This window comes from Kalmanozyma brasiliensis, assembly GCF_000497045.1.
Source record: "Kalmanozyma brasiliensis GHG001 unplaced genomic scaffold PSEUBRA_SCAF23, whole genome shotgun sequence".
NCBI classification, from domain to species: domain Eukaryota; kingdom Fungi; phylum Basidiomycota; class Ustilaginomycetes; order Ustilaginales; genus Kalmanozyma; species Kalmanozyma brasiliensis.
In genome coordinates, this window is record NW_015961963.1 from 156,320 (window position 1) to 171,886 (window position 15,567).

At 58.8% G+C, this 15,567-nt stretch overlaps 5 protein-coding genes across 5 annotated transcripts; 3 read left to right on the top strand and 2 right to left on the bottom strand.

Moving 5' to 3' along the window:
* Positions 1-517: 517 nt before the first annotated feature.
* On the top strand, positions 518-5,482 carry PSEUBRA_003612 (Double-stranded RNA-binding domain protein; the record flags this gene model as incomplete). The annotated part of the gene is made up of 1 exon (XM_016436682.1): positions 518-5,482. The coding sequence occupies one exon, from the start codon at positions 518-520 to the stop codon at positions 5,480-5,482; it is 4,965 nt and encodes a 1,654-aa protein (XP_016291972.1).
* Positions 5,483-5,816: 334 nt separating this feature from the next.
* On the bottom strand, positions 5,817-8,378 carry PSEUBRA_003613 (uncharacterized protein; the record flags this gene model as incomplete). The annotated part of the gene is made up of 1 exon (XM_059465109.1): positions 5,817-8,378. The coding sequence occupies one exon, from the start codon at positions 8,376-8,378 to the stop codon at positions 5,817-5,819; it is 2,562 nt and encodes an 853-aa protein (XP_059321419.1).
* Positions 8,379-9,661: 1,283 nt separating this feature from the next.
* Positions 9,662-11,809, bottom strand: PSEUBRA_003614 (NOT2/NOT3/NOT5; the record flags this gene model as incomplete). Its single annotated transcript, XM_016436714.1, has 1 exon — positions 9,662-11,809. The coding sequence occupies one exon, from the start codon at positions 11,807-11,809 to the stop codon at positions 9,662-9,664; it is 2,148 nt and encodes a 715-aa protein (XP_016291973.1).
* A 646-nt stretch (positions 11,810-12,455) lies between these two features.
* On the top strand, positions 12,456-13,343 carry PSEUBRA_003615 (Ribosomal protein L19; the record flags this gene model as incomplete). Its single annotated transcript, XM_016436691.1, has 2 exons — positions 12,456-12,642; positions 12,757-13,343. The coding sequence occupies 2 exons, from the start codon at positions 12,456-12,458 to the stop codon at positions 13,341-13,343; spliced, it is 774 nt and encodes a 257-aa protein (XP_016291974.1).
* Positions 13,344-13,828: 485 nt separating this feature from the next.
* Positions 13,829-15,493, top strand: PSEUBRA_003616 (Heme A synthase; the record flags this gene model as incomplete). The annotated part of the gene is made up of 1 exon (XM_016436689.2): positions 13,829-15,493. One exon carries the CDS (start codon positions 13,829-13,831, stop codon positions 15,491-15,493), a length of 1,665 nt encoding a protein of 554 aa, XP_016291975.2.
* Between the last annotated feature and the right edge of the window lie 74 nt (positions 15,494-15,567).

A 15,567-nucleotide genomic window follows, 5' to 3' on the forward strand; every position in this document is an offset into this window, starting at 1 on the left:
GAAGACGCCTAAAGTCCTGCGCCGGAGCTAGGCTCGCAAATGCTTTCATTCCGCCCGAGTCCAGGATTCCTTCATTACGGAAGGCTCCTGGCAACGCTTCGTCCGGTAGGTCGCGCCTTCATTTGCCGGAATGAGCCTACCTGACGGATGCTCTTCAAGCGTGCAAAAGACGGATACGTTCTAAGCTCGACACATCATTCGCCAGATCCTCTTTCGACTCTCATATGCCTTCATCGTCGTCACGATGTCTTGTGGTGATAATTTTGGAGGGGCCGAGGGGCCTGGCTCGAGCGTTCCAGCTCCCGCACCTCCTCGTTCAACATATAAGCCTTCAGCCGAGCCCAGCTCGCCATCATCCTCAACCACCACAACGACTCCACCAAAAACCACTCAGAGTGGTCTCTCTTTGGACTCATCAAGCAACTCAACGCCCTCGCCAGACCACCAATCTGCATCTGCCGTCACACCTCCCGCACAACTCGCACAAAGGCTGACAGAGCTCCAGGTCTCCGGCACCATGCCGAAACGGTCAAGAGACCAGGCCGATCTCGAACATGGTGCACATGGACACGGAGATTTCCCGGACGCGATGGTCATCGCACCTTCCGCCCCCACCGAGGATGACGAAGAGCGGAGGAAGCGGCAGAAGCTCATCGACCAGATCTCCTCCCAAACCGCTGTAGACCCTGCGGACCAGCTCCGCTCCGACCAACTCGCCTTCGTCCCTCGCTCCTACCAGCTCGAGCTCGCTCAGCTCGCCAAAGAAGGCAACGTGCTCGTCTGCCTCGACACCGGTAGCGGAAAGACGCTCATCTCCGTGCTCCTCCTCCAGCATGTTCATCAGCAACACATCCCGCACTCTCCTTCCGCACCTTCTCCGATCCGACCCAAAGTCTCGTTCTTCCTCGTCAACCTGGTCCCTCTCGTCCATCAACAGTCCTCCGTCATCGCCGGCAACTCCACCCTCAGCGTCGGCAAGCTCTACGGCGAGCTCAAGGACACCGTTCGCGGCAAGGGTTACAAGCTCACCACCGATAGCTGGCGCGAACCGCAGTGGTCCGCCTTGCTCGAATCGCATCAAGTCATCGTCTCCACCGCCCAATGTTTCCTGGATGCGCTCATCCACGGTTTCGTCAAGATGGACGATCTCAATCTGCTCATCTTTGACGAGGTGCATCATGCGTTGAAGAATCATCCATTCTTCCGGATCATGAAGTACTACCGACTTGCACCGGAGAAGGAGCGGCCCAAGATCTTTGGTATGACTGCCAGTCCGATTTTCACCAGCACGGGTCGTTTCGATGAAGCGTCGCGGTACTTGCAGAAGACCATGAATGCGAGGATCCACACTGTGTCGAAGGAGACGCTGCAGGAGCTGCAAGAGGTCAAGCAGAAACCGGACGAGCTGGTGATCGAGTTCGCACCCTACACGACGATCCTTGACGATCTGGTGGCTGGCGTACCCATGTCGGCTCTCACCCAAGACATGCTATCTCGGTTCGGCAAGGACCCCGCTCTGGGAGAAGATGCGGTGCTCGACCCGGCGACCGAGCACTTCGAAAAGGAAGTGCGACCCAAACTCGAGTACACGATGCGACATCTCGGACCGATCGGCTGCGACCTCCTCTGGTATAGCACGTTGCTCGAGTTCCGCTCTCGCGCACGAAAGTGGGTCAGCATCAATCGCAACCGCCGCACGCTCGTCAACGACGATTGGATTCTCGATGCTAGCATGCGTACGAGCATCACGCCTCCCGAGACGCAGACTCCGGCCGAGAGCGATAGCTCGGACGAGAACCCGGAGTCGCAGTCGAGTGGATCGGGTCTGGGTCTCGGACTTGCAATTGCACACCTGTCAACCCATACAGAGCTTAACGCGCGCATCCTGCAGCACATGCGCTCTCAGCCTCTCCTACCAGACGTCTTGCACTTCGATTCCAGCAATTCGTCACCCAAAATCCTGCGTCTACTCGAAACGCTCCGATGCTTCGCCCCGAGCGCCTCCTCCTTCTGCGCAATCATCTTCGTTGAGCGTCGTCAAACCGTCACGCTGCTCGTAGAGCTCATCAAGCGCGCTCCCGGTCTGTCGTTCATCCACCCCGAGTTTCTGTTGGGCCACGAAAACGGCAGTGCCAACGGTGGCGCGCTTGGCATGGACTGGCACGATCAGGTGCAGGTGCTCAACCGCTTCCGGCGACGCAAGCCCACCAACCTCATCGTTGCCACCTCGATCGCCGAGGAAGGCCTCGATATTCAAGCGGCCAATCTGGTCATTCGATTCGACCTGTTCAATCGGCATATCTCGTTCCTTCAATCGCGGGGAAGGGCAAGAGCGAGGGGGAGCAGGTTCATCCTCATGGCTGAAACAGGCAACCCTGAGCACGCAGGGGTCATTCTCAATGCGTTCAATACCGAAGCCAATCGCGCCACTTGGCTCGGTGACATCGCCGATCCTGACCACGACGCGGACTTCTGGGATGCGGATTGGCAACAAAAGCTCCGGATCGAAGCCCACGAAGTAGAGGAGGAGTGCATCTACGAACCCAAGACCAACGCAAGGCTCTTCGCGGAGGACGCACCGACACTCGTCTCGCACTACGCCGCAACGCTGCACAGCGAGTATCTGAGGGATGCCGTACTGGCGTATCGCCTCGAGGCTGTTGAGCATGGACTTGGCGTGCCGTGCACGTACAAGTGCACCTTGGAGCTGCCGAGCAACGCGGCGGTGCGCAGCGTCGAGTCTGGCGAGTGGCGCAACAAGAAGCAGGCCAAGCGGGCGGCCGCGTTCAAGGCGTGTCAGCAGCTGAGGGAGCTGGGCGAGCTGGATGAGTGGCTGATGCCGAGGATGGTCGATCGGACGGTTCTACGCGAAGTCGGCGTAGGAAGCGTTAATCCGCACCACAAGGCCTGGAGGGGCAGTGGGATGCCGGTGCAGGTGCCGGTGAAGAAGATGGATGGCTGGGCGAGGTTTTGTATCACTGCCGCGCCGAAGAAGGACGAAGGGGATGTTTGGCATGCGACGTACCTGCCACTGGACGGATTCAGCAGGGGATGCCAGCCAATTATGCTGCTCACGCGTGGCGAGCTGCCAGCGACCCAGCAGCTGAGGTTGCTGTGTCCCAAAATTGGGCGGATGAAGGATATCGATCCTAAGTCGCTCGGTGCACTCCCACCGCTGAGCAAAGAGGACGTCGAGGCCGCCAAGCGGTTCACGCGGTACGTCTTTAAGCTCATCGATCGAAAAGACGGAGGCGGTCGGAACGGCAAAGGCAAGAATTCTCCCAGAGCGAAGTTCGAGCCCGCAGTCCTGATCGTACCCGTCCGCAAATTGGACGGCGTCACCGAAGTGCAGACCATGAACGACCTCTCCATCGACCTACCTAGCTCGTTGGCCCTATCGCCGCTCGACCTGAGCAAAGCAGACCAGCTCGAAGGACGCGTCCTCGTTCGACAGCATGGCTTCCACTCGTCAGCTCTATACGCATTCCAAGCCGTCCGCGCCGACCTCACCCCGAACTCGCCGGTCGACACCACTGTCACAAAACCCGAGGGTACGGTGGAGACCTACCTCTCGCAGCACCTCAAGATGTATGGTCGGTTCCACGCATCCAACGCAGTCGCACCGGAGGACATGCATGACGTCCTCACCTCCGAATTGACCGACACGCCCCTCCTTGAAGTCATCAAGCTCTCCAAACCGCGCAACCTCCTCATCCCCTCCTCGGACAAGCCCCCTTCCAACGCGACCCGTCACATCATCCCCTACTTCTACCTCGTCCATCCTCTCTCTTTCCCCCTTCTATCATCCATCCACCTCCTCCCATGCATCCTCACAAGGTACGACCAGCTTCTCCTCGCACAACACTGTCGCACCACCCTCCTCCCCACCCTTCCCACCGACATCGTCCTCGAAGCGCTCACCTCCCCCTCCGCCGGCAACCCCGATTACGAGCGACTCGAATTTTTGGGCGATACATTCCTCAAACTCGTCGCTACGTGTCACACGTTCACCACGCACCTCGGTCGCACCGAGGCGGATCTGCACATGGCCAACAAGGCGATCTTGACGAATGTGCGGTTGCTTTGCGAGGCCAAACGGGTGGGGTTGGAGCGATGGGGGTTGTTCGAGAGCGCGGGTTTTGCTGGGAAGAAGTTCGAGAGTCCGATGGTGGGGTCTATCGGTGGAGCGCTCGTCCACGCTCAGGCGGAGGAGGGAAAATGGGAGGGGGTGAAGGAGAAGATGCTGAGTGACATGGTCGAGGCGCTTATTGGGGCGGGGTTGACCGTCTCCCCCACGCAAGCCCTGGCTGTGTGTCGACTGTTCCACCTCCTACCGCCCACCATCGTCTCCCTATTATCGTTCAACGATCTTCTATCCACGCTCAAATCCCGCTCCATCTCCGAATCCTGGCAAACCCGAATCAGCCGTGATGGACTGGATCATCTCCAATCGCTCTTCTCCCACCACTATGCCTACCCGCATTTGGCACTGGAAGCCTTTACCCACCCCTCCCTGCTCGGTGGGCTGCTACCTAGCTATCAGCGGTTGGAATTTCTTGGTGATGCATGGTTGGATTTCTTTATCGTCCGAACCATCTATGCGACCCATCCCGATCTCTCACCTGGAGAGCTCACCGCGCTCAAGGGGGTGTGGGCGAGCAATGCTACGCTGTCGGCGTTGGGCGTTCGATTGGGTCTGCATCGCTTCATCGCGTCCGACAGCGCCGTTCTCCAGACCACCATCGCCACCTACGTCGCCGCGCTCGAGCGGCAGGGCAAGGAGGGACAGTATTGGACTCGCATCCCGCACGGAACGGTCGTTCCCAAAGCCATAGCTGATGTGGTGGAAGCGAGCTTTGCTTCCATCGTCGTAGACTCCGGCTTTGACGAAGGCACGATTGCCGGGGTATGGGACCGAATCTTCCTTCCCTTTTACGAAGAGTTCTGTCGATGGGACGGATTGCGCGTGAACGAGGTCAGACGGGTGGTGGAGTACGTCTTTGCGACGCTACGCGCGGGTGGTCGCAAAGTGGAGGTGCGGAGCAACCTACTCGATCTACCGAACCTAAACGAGGAGGAGGGGGAGACGGTAGTGCAGGCGTTGTTGACGGAGGTGCAAGTGGAGCTGTGCGTGGGCGGGAAATGTGTTGCCCGGGTGGAAACGCTACTGAGGAGCGTGGGGCATCTGCAGAAGGCGATTGGGATCGCAAGATGCTTGTCCGAGGTTCAGGCTTCGATCCTCACGCACAGGGGCAGCGGCGAAAGCTCCGAGACGGAGGACGAACCGATCGAGACGACAGAGGTGACGGAGAGAAGGGACAGGGAGGCAAAGATGGACGAGATGGAGCATCTCGTGCTGCAACTCACCCGAGCAGTGGGGTGGAAGTGCACCTTCCAGTCGCTCAGCGGCGAGGCGGGCGAGGAGGAGGTCATGAGCTTGGCCCAGCTGCGAGGGCTGATCCTGGGAGATGGCGAGGAGTGAAGCAGAGCGACTCCAGGCTCTCACACCACTGTGAGGGATGTGATGGCGTCGGAGGCAATGGCACTGTTCACAATGATTCATTTTCGCGTGCGTATGGTCCTGTGACTGTGAGAGGTCGCAGCGTCCGTCAGAGGCTGTCACGAGTGTTGCGATCTCACTCTCGGCAGTCACAGACAAGCATTGAGGGGTAAGGATGTGAGTTCCAGAATTGACATCTCCTTCGAATGACGACTAGCGATACAGACGATCACGCACGTCGATGGGGCGTGCTCCGATCTTTCCTGGCGCCTCCCTTTTCACCACCAACCTCCTCCGCAACTGCCCCGCTTCGACCCTACAACACAACACTTTGCCTCTTTCCCCCGGTTCTTTCCTGTCGCTCCTCCGCACCGACGCCATCATCCGTCTCCTCGGTATCCTGCGATCCGCGATCCACGCCACCCTTCCCGTGGAAACCCAGCACTTGCCCAAACAGCGGCGGCGAACGCAACGCGCTGCGACTCACTCCGCTGCTCGCCTCGCTGTGCGTGTCGGCGCTGGATGGTCTTGCGCCGGCGACGTTCGAGCTTTGACGCTGCGTCAGCACGGGTAGCGGCTTGACGCTGAACGATTGTGGAGTGAACAGTTCCTGTGGCGCAAAGCCGTCGCTGGGCAGATTGGAAAGAGGCGTGGTGATCCTTGCACCCGTCGAATCGGACTTTCTCGTCGCCGTCCCTCGCCTCCTCCTAGGCGCAGGCGTCAGACTCATCTCTGCCCCTCCAAACCGTTCCTCGCCGTGCTGCAGCCCCAGGACGGACGCCATGCTGCGACTTGGTTCCAGCCTGTCATCAGCGACAAGCACGTTCTTCACCTCGAACTGAACCCGCGTGCAGTCGACGCCACATCGGCGTCTCGCCTCCACAAAGGCCTCTTCCAGGCGCAGTTCGCGGAGCATCTCGACGGTCGGAACGAACCGACCCATCTCGCGCTCAGCTAGACACTCGAGCTTGTCAAATTCGTCCTGGAGCGTCGTCAGGTCGTAGGGTGCGGCGCGGATGGTGCGCGACGAAGTGGAGGCGGTAACCCCCCGCGGTGTGGGCGGTAGGCTGGAGCGATACAGACCATCGGAAGAGGCGCTGGTGCTCATGAGGATGCTCGAGAGGTCGTTGCCAAGTCCAGCGGGGTTGGACGACGGGTGTGCGGGACAGGCCTGGTTGAGCACGTGATTGTGAATGAGCTCGACACGGTCTTCGAAGTTCGGAGGTGGAAGACCGATAGGAGGCGGACCGAGACGTTGGAAGAGCTGCGCGGTGAAGATCGTTCCGCCCGGCGAGGCGACCGAAGGCGAGGGGAGGGGTAAGGGAAGACCCGAGACGCGGGGCGAGATGGGCGGATCGGCCGGCTCCAACGGCATCGGCGCGGGAGCGGGTGATGCGTTGGACTTGGACGAGTACATGGAGGCCCGCTTGGTCGCTGCATCAGTGATTCGGCCAAAGATGGTGAAGGAGGGGTGCAGAAGGCTGCTGTTTTCCCGGGCAGAGACGCTCGTGTCGCCGCCGCTCGCTCGCCTGCCATGTTTTTGGAAGAATGTGCGACCTTCGCTGGGTTCGGCACCGTGGCCGGAGGAGGAGGCGTGGCCGACGCTCATCTCGTTGTCCGAGCTGTAGGCGGATGACGTGCCCCCTCCTCCACCTGCACTGTAGATATCTGCCACGGGAGCTACGGCTGCCATGTCGGACCGCCAGGCTGAGGGTGGAGCGGCCAACCTGCCCGATTTGACCGCCTTGGTCGTACTGGGTGGTGACTGAACATTGTCTCGCGACTGGGAGAACTTTGGCGCAGCAGAGTGGTGTGACTCGCTGCGAGCACGGGAGGAACCGCTTTGCCCATCCGAATCACCTGAGGCAGAGGACTGCGCGTCCCCTGACGAGGCGTTCTTGCTGCGTCGCGACCGGCGTCGTGTCGAGGGGAAGCGGGAAAGAAACCCGGACGGTTTCTTGAACGTCGCTGTGTCGCCTTCGTTGGCCGATACGTCGCCAGCCCCACCGAACGAGATGAAGCTGGTCAAGGATGACACTGAGGCGTTGCGGTGGAAGGCCGAAAAGGGAACCCGTGATCCAGAAGGCAACGACAGGGGCGTGCCGGCGAAAGAGGGGGTGGACAGGTCATCGACGTCGACGTCACCGTGGATGGCCATGCGAGAACCGCCGTGACCATGGTCGGAGCGCGACTTTGGACGCCGTGCTTTGGTTGCTGGGCGGACAATGTCTTCGCTATTCGATGCATCTTTCTGTCTGAGAGGAGTTTGAGCGCCAGAAGAAGCCTCGAGCTCCTCGACGTTGTCACTCCTAGGCGTGTCTGACCCTTTCAACACCGCCTGGAGGCTGACTGAGGCGAGCTCGTCAGGGAGCGTCGCTGAAGGATCACGCGGTGATTCGCGGGGGGCTTCTGTAGGTTTTCGGGGCGAGCTCTTGGACTCGACCCTGCGATGAGCTGGAAGGTTCCTTGCGCCGAAGAAGGTGCGACCGGAGGTGTCATTTCTGCCGCTGCCGCTGTAGGCAGTATCGTTGGAGTAGCTGGTACTGGCTTCCCTGGAGGTCAGGCTTGTCGACGAGGGACGGGTTGTAAATGCGTGATAGACGGGTGTAGCTGTCGAAGGAGGCGCATCATCGGCTATCGATCCGATAGGCGCTTGTCGACCGGAGGAAGAGGGTTCCTTCTGGTCCCAGCTGATGATGTGAACTTCGGAGGGGACCTCGGCAGGCTTGCCTTTTCTGAAGAAGGAATCGGTTGAGGGAAGCGAGACGTCTGTCGCTGTGTGACTTCTGGTGATCGACACGGATTTGCTGTGGGTATGAGCGGAAGAAGGAGTGTTGCGATCGCGATCGCGCCTCCTCGTGAGGAACTTGAGCGACATTTTCAGCAAGAGTTGTGTAGCATTGCCGGGGATTGACAAGGTTGCTTGTAGGATTGGTGGTGATGGTGGAATCACTGAGGGGAAGGGGTCATTTCGATGTAGGGAAACAGCGTGAGAGTGTCGGATATAATGCTGAGGTTATGCGCAGTCGAGGCCGATTAGCGAGAACAATGAGATGAAACAGAGACCACGGGCTACGATGACGATAGGAGATGATGGGCCAGATGATGTTGTCCGGGAGCAGAAACGACCAGCGCTTTGGAGAGGATGAGGGACGATTGGCAAGACTTTTGGACGATGGGCGAGGAGAGATGATGGTCAAGGACGGAAGGGAAGCGACGGCGACTAAGCGGTGATGATGGCGAGGAAGGCACCGCAGGTTGACTGCGAAAGATAGGCCATGCAAGGCGAGTCAAAGGCAAGCAACCGATGCCCGCCCAAAATTGTTTTGAAAGGCTGAGCAGCGCCAAATCTGGACCCGCGGCAACAGCAACGGCGGAGTCAGATCTGTGCTCAGCTTCAGCGGGGTTTCATAGAATCCTTTGCACCCTGCATCAAATCCCATTCAAACAAACGCCTGCCTCAGCCTCTGCAGATCACCTCGTCACCTCCAAGGCCTGACCACGGCAAAGGCCCCTCGGCGATAAGAGGAGGACCACTGCCTCTCGTAGTGATCTCATCAACAAGGTTCAAACACAGACAAGGTGTCTCACGAAACAGCAGAGATCGTACTGACCAGCCGAGATGGAAGAAGGCCAGCCAGATCCAGTCGCCGCTTGTCTCAGATCCCTTCATTGTTCTCTAGCGGCTGAACTCCTTCTATGATGAAATTGCAGCAGCCAAAGACATTTCAAAATTCTCGGCTTGCTTCGACGGCTTCCGTTGGATCTTTGGCTTTGACTTTCATCTGCGGAGTATTGTATCACGAAGCCAGCACTGGCGTCGCCGTTCAGCGGGCCGGTGGCATGAACAACTGAGACGAATTGGCGAAGAAGAGACGCCGTTCCTGAGATGAGGAGCTGTCCAATGCTCGACGTTGGCATCCACGAGATCATTCAGCAGCTTCCGCTTTTTACGCCTCGGGGAAGGGCGTGGATTGGCGAGCTGCACGTCCCCCTTCGCGTGCTCTTTTCTCCTCTTGTCGCCGAGCCCACTTCCCTGCATCTCGAGTCGGCGGTTCAACCTCCTTTCTCGCCGCTCGCATCACAGACAGCGTCACCCTCACAGCATGCGTTTGATCATTCTTATTCTTCAACAACGACGACATCAAGTGAGACTACCACCTAGTTGTCTTCCAACCATCGATACTCGAAGCGGAAATCCGACTTCTTGCGTTGGCACCAGCTGCCTTCCCAGTCAAAGTAGACGTACACGCCTTGCTCGTACTCGTCCGTGATCGCTTGCGGCTCCGAGTGCCTCTGGAACCACGTCAGGTACTGTTTGTGGAATCGCCAGCTCTGCTTCTTCAGCTCCTTGGCCGCCAGGTACTGGTGGTACGTGCCTTGCTGGTAGTAGAAGATGTAGAACAGCGTGTCCACGTCAAACTTGGAGTACAGCGCCGGGTTGTCGAACACGCTTGCGGGTGACTGCGGGTAGTAGCTCGGCGTCGGGAACGGATTCTTGGGCACATAGTATCGAGGCTTGTCCGAATCGAGCGGCTCGGGCACGTTCATGAACGACGACTCGAGCGACTTGTGCACCAGCCCCAGATTGGCGTCCCGACGAAGCGACTTCTGCTTGGCTGACTCAAACGAAGAGACCAGATCCGTGAGCGACGTCGGCAGTCGTGCTTCCGTGCCCGCTTCCTTTTGCGCCGCTGCTTGCTGTGCCGCCGTGCCAGCTCCTCCGCCTGCCGGCTGCACCACACTTGCTGCCGCCGAAGAAGCTGCCAGTTGTGCGGGCTGGAATCCTGAAGTGTTGCCGTCTTGAGCCGGTGTGCCTGGTGCTGCCGCGTTGTTGCTTGCCGAGTCCATCTTGGTGAGCCCAGGTGGCGCGGGCGATGCCGATCGTGCTTTGTCGCTGGCATCGTTCTTGAGAGCATCAACGCTCGACTTGACAGGCGTCGCCGGAGCACCCACTGGCTGAGGCGCAGCCGATGCTGCTTGTGCTTGCGAGCTAGGCGCCGCAGACGCTGCTGATGGGATGCCAGTGATGGAGTCCGTCGTCGACTCGTTGGCGATCGAGGCTGTCGTCGTAGCAGGCGAGACGGCCACCGCATCTGCAGCAGCACTTGCTGCCACTGCTGCCGCCGCAGCCGCAGCGTATCGGATCGGCGGAAGCGGTGCTGCGCTGGGCGCCTTGGGAGGCGAAAGAACAGCCGCTTGCGACGCAGATGGTGCTTTGGCCTGCGCAAAGTTGGCAGTGGGCACCGCTTTCTCCTTGGGCACAGCAACAGTCTCCTGCGATGCCTTCTTGGTTGTCTTCTTGGCCGCGGCTACCGCAGGTGCAGCGGGCGACGCCGCAGGTGGTTCGGGAGCTGCCGAAACGGGCGACGACGCTGTTGCCTCCTTCTTGTTGTTGTTATTGTTGCTGCTGCTGGTGGTGCTTGTAGTCGTCGTGGTCCCCGTGACGCTTGGTGGAAGAACAGGCGCACTGGTGTTGATCTCGGCCATGCTCTCTCGTCGCGGCTTGGAGGGCGTGCTGTTCATCTCGCTGAAGCTGATGTCATCCGGATTGGCGACCGAGTCGACGTTGCTTTGCACGTCATCATTCTCCTTGAGACCGAACGCCTCCTCGCCGTCGTCGAGGTTGAGGTCGTCGTAGATGCCTTCGTCCTCTTCAAAGTCTTCCTCCATGTTGGACTCGACAAAGTACGAGATGTCCTCCTTGATGTCGGTGACGCGCTCGGTTTCGAGGTTGCCGTTCTCGAGCATGCGCAAGAGGATCTCGAGTCGCGAGATGTGCCAATTTCTGCGGTCGTTGGCATTCTCCAGCTCCGACGCCCGTTCGTCTTTCGCCGAGCCCTTCTTCTTCTTTCCTGACCCCGAGATGGTCTCGATCTCTGCCTCAGCGGATTCGACTTGTCGTGAGAGCTCGTCGACTTGCGTGGACAACCAGTCGGTCACTTCTGCCTTCTCGCGGTCCTTGGGGTTCATCTTTGCGGCCGCTATGAGACCCTCTTTGGAGAATGCCTTGGTCTTCATCTCCTTCTCGATCGCCTTGAACTTTTCCATCTGGGTCTCGATGAGCTTTCGGTTGTCGAGCAACGGCTTCTTGTCCTTGATGTCGTTGCTCTGCACCCATGTCTTGATCTGATCGCGTAGTCGTTGGAGCTTCTTGATCTGGGTTTTGAGATCCGACTCCATCTTTTCCTTCTGTGTCGGATTTGTGGAGCGTTGAAGGAGCTCGTACATGTCTTCAAAGATCTCGACGCCTTCTGCGACCTTTTTCAAGGTCTTGTCGATCTCTGTTTGCAACTTTCTCGCCGCCATTGTGGAGGAAATGTGTCGCCGCTATGCGTGGCGAGAAGGCAATGCGGTCGTGCGGTTCGTATGGTTGCTGCAGTGTCGATTGATAGTCGACGCTTGATGAGCCAGAGACTGGAAGTCAGTCAGAGCGAGACGCAACAGCTGCAACTTGCGGCTCGACGCTGATGTGCTGAAATGGCCTGGCAGCAGCGAGTGTGAAGCTGAGTCGATATGAGCGGACGAGCAGACAGCCTCGTTGCTCAACCGTGTGATGAGCGTCTAAAGGTGAGAATGGTGATGAATGAGATTGGAAGGTGGTGATGGTAGAAGCGTGCATTCAAAGTTGGCGAATGCGCAGCAGTCAGGGTCGAGTGAGCAAGAAGCGGCGGCAGAAGAAGAGAGAGAGCGAAGGACGCGCTGCTTTTTGGCGGCCAGAGCCAATGAAGTGGGGCTGGCTGGTGCTGTATCACTCAAATTGCGCCCGATTCGAGCGAAAATCAAACACGGATCCGGCCAGAAAAGAGGGCTACTCAGTCGCACGAGAGTGGAGCGAGGCAAGAAGAAGTGCAGAAAAAGTCGATTGGCACTCTGTCACTTCAACACCAACCCTTGCTCGTCATCGTCACTTCTACCTCACAACGATCAGCTCGAAACGAGGGACATTCGCATCATGTCGGCATCAAGATCATCGAAGCAGCTCACGACGCTGTTCCAGTCGCTGCGCGTCGGGTCTAGCAGCTCGTCTTCGTCAGCGCTAGCCCGTCGATGCATGTCCACATCGCACGTCGGTGCTCAACCCGCAGCTTCCTCATCCAAGTCGGCGCAAGCAGCTCCTCAGAAGCAGCAGTCGCAACGATGTAAGTGCCACCCGATCAGATATCTTTGCAACGCCGTGTCCGAACTGCAGCTGAAGGCCTCAGACTGATTCTGTTGCATCTGTCTTGCTCTTTCTCTTACTTGCCGCCCAACAGCCGCAGCATACCCCTTCTCATCAGCCGCACTGATCCCCGAGGTGCCCACGTTCGTCTCCACCAAGACCAAGATCACCCCTCCTCCTCCCGCCAAAACGATCTTCGACAGCGTCATGCCGCGCGTGCACACCGCTCTGCGGGCGCGCTACGACCCTGGTAACCGTCTCACCCAACTCTTCGATCGCAAGTCGCCCACGCGCATTCCACCCGGCTCCGTCCTCATCGTCGAATCCTGGACCACGCCGCTCAAGACCAACTTCTCCTCCTTCTCCGGCGTGCTGATCGCCATCCGCCGAAGAGGCGTCTCGACCTCGTTCGTCCTCCGAAACCTCGTGCAGAAGTTGGGTGTCGAGATGCGCTTCAACCTCTACTCGCCGCTGCTCAAGGATGTCAGGGTGATCCAGAAAGCAGAGGCAGGGAAGAACGACAAGAGCGGAAAGCTGAGGAGGACCAGAAGGGCAAAGTTGTACTATTTGAGGAAGGACGATAGGAGGTTGGCCGGTATCGGGAATGTGATCAAGCAGCAGAGGTTGTTGGAGGAGAAGAAGACGCAGGAGGCGGCCAAGAGGAGAGGTGGAAGGAGGTGAGCCATGCAGAGCAGCATAGTAGCAATTGTAGAATGACTTTCATCGTGGTACACTGTGAGCGTGCGAAGAAGAGGTCGAATCGGGTCGGCTTGAGCTTGGTCCGATTCAGTCGATACAATTCCGCGAGCTCATGGACGGGCAGCTGGTATCAGCCTTCAGAGTCGGCACCCATACAAGCGGCTTAGGATTAGACGACCCGAGTCATGGAAACACACTTGACCTCGGAGAGCGTCTTGATCGCGACCACAGATGAAGCCTGATTATCAAATCCGCCCGGCGCTGTCCGAATTCCGCCATGCGCTTTCTTCGCCGCGGAATCTGCCATTTTTTGGCCAGAAATAGAGCTCACTCAATCATTCTTCTCGCTATCATCTTTCTCGTGCATCATCGTATCAACGCTTCTGGCAAGGCGATCCTTCATCATGGTGACTGCGCAGATGATGCCCAGGCTGCTTGGGGCGAGGTTGGTCGTGCCCACAGCGCCAATGCTGCTACCGACGCTGTCAAGAGCTGCGGTGGCCAGCGTTGGGCTGCAGGCTCGATCAACGTTTGCCGCATCAAAAGCACCGATGGTCTCGAGGCCGCCGCTCGGCCTCATACGATCGTACGCGACATCAAGGCCTTCACTCACACCAACACCACTCACGGCCCTCAGGCAGCTCGCCGCGCACCGGTTTCAGCAGCAGCGTCTCCAGTCGACCGCCACGATCACCCCGTCCGACCTCTCATCCACCACTGCAGCCTCATCAACACCCCTCATCTCGCGCCCCATCGTAGCACTCCACCTCTTCGCGCTCGCCTTCCTCGTCTACGCCATCGTCATTGTCGGCGGTCTTACCCGGCTCACCGAATCCGGTCTCTCCATCACCGAGTGGAACCCCGGCTTTCGCGGTCTTCACCTCCCCACCACCACCCCGGAATGGGAATCCGAATGGGCCAAGTACAAACAAACCCCTGAATTCCACCTTCTCAACAGTCGCATGAGTCTCGACGATTTCAAACGGATCTACATGTGGGAGTGGGGGCATCGGGTGTTGGGTCGGGTTATCGGGGTAGCATTCACTTTGCCCGCTGCCTACTTCATCTTCTCCAAAAAGGTTGCGGGATCGACGAGGTTCAAGCTGGCAGGGATAGCAGTGGGGATTGGGTTCCAGGGTTTCTTGGGGTGGTTCATGGTCAAATCCGGACTGAGCGTTCCAAAGGGGAGTGAGGGGAGAGCAAAGATGGTGACTCCGGAGAAGGGTGGGAAGAGTGTACCGACGAGTTCGGCAGAGACGTTGGTGGCGACGGCGGAATGGACGCCGAGAGTCTCGCATTTCAGGCTTGCATTGCACATGGGGACGGCGTTTTTGGTCTACCTCGCCATGCTCCATACCGGGTTGGCGGTTCAACGCGATTACAAAGCCGCCACGCTCACCGGGTCCCCCTCGGGTGTTCCACTTCGAAACACCAGCACGCTGTCCCAGCTGGCGAACACGCTGAATCACCCCCTGCTCCGAGGACACGCGAGGCTGGTCAAGGTGGTCGCAGGATTGGTGTTTACCACGGCCATGTCGGGCGCGTTGGTCGCGGGCCTCGACGCAGGGTTGGTGTACAACGAGTTCCCTACCATGGGAGAAGGTCGGATTGCACCACCCATCGACGAGCTCATGGACGACCGCTTTGCTCAGCGTCAGGATGGATCCGACAAAGTGTGGAGGAATCTCACGCAGAATCCGGTCACTGTGCAGCTGATCCATCGCACGCTGGCGGTCACCACCGCTTGCACGGTACTGGCGCTGGCGTGGAGGACCCATCGCTTGGGCCGGGTCTACTCCGCTGCGATGAAGGCAGCAGGAGGGAAAGCGATGCTGCCGAGTTTACCACCAAGAGTAACGTCGCTCGCCAAGGCATCCGTCGCAGTCGTCGCCGCTCAGGTGACGCTCGGGATCACAACGCTGATCTACATGGTGCCGATTCCGTTGGCGAGCGCACACCAGGCTGGCGCAATGGCGTTGTTGAGCGTGCTAGTCGCCATGTCGTCCGCGTTGAGGCCCATTCCAGCGAGTGTCCTGGCAAAGGGCTTGGGGAGGAACAGTGGAGTGCTGGGACGGGTGCTCAACAGCACAAGTGCGCACGGAAAGGTGGCGACCAAACGCGTCGCTGTGTAGACGTTGGACGAGTTGGCAAATGTATCTCTGCTTTTGAATCAACATACACCTCTCCCGTCTTTGTCTACGGTCTG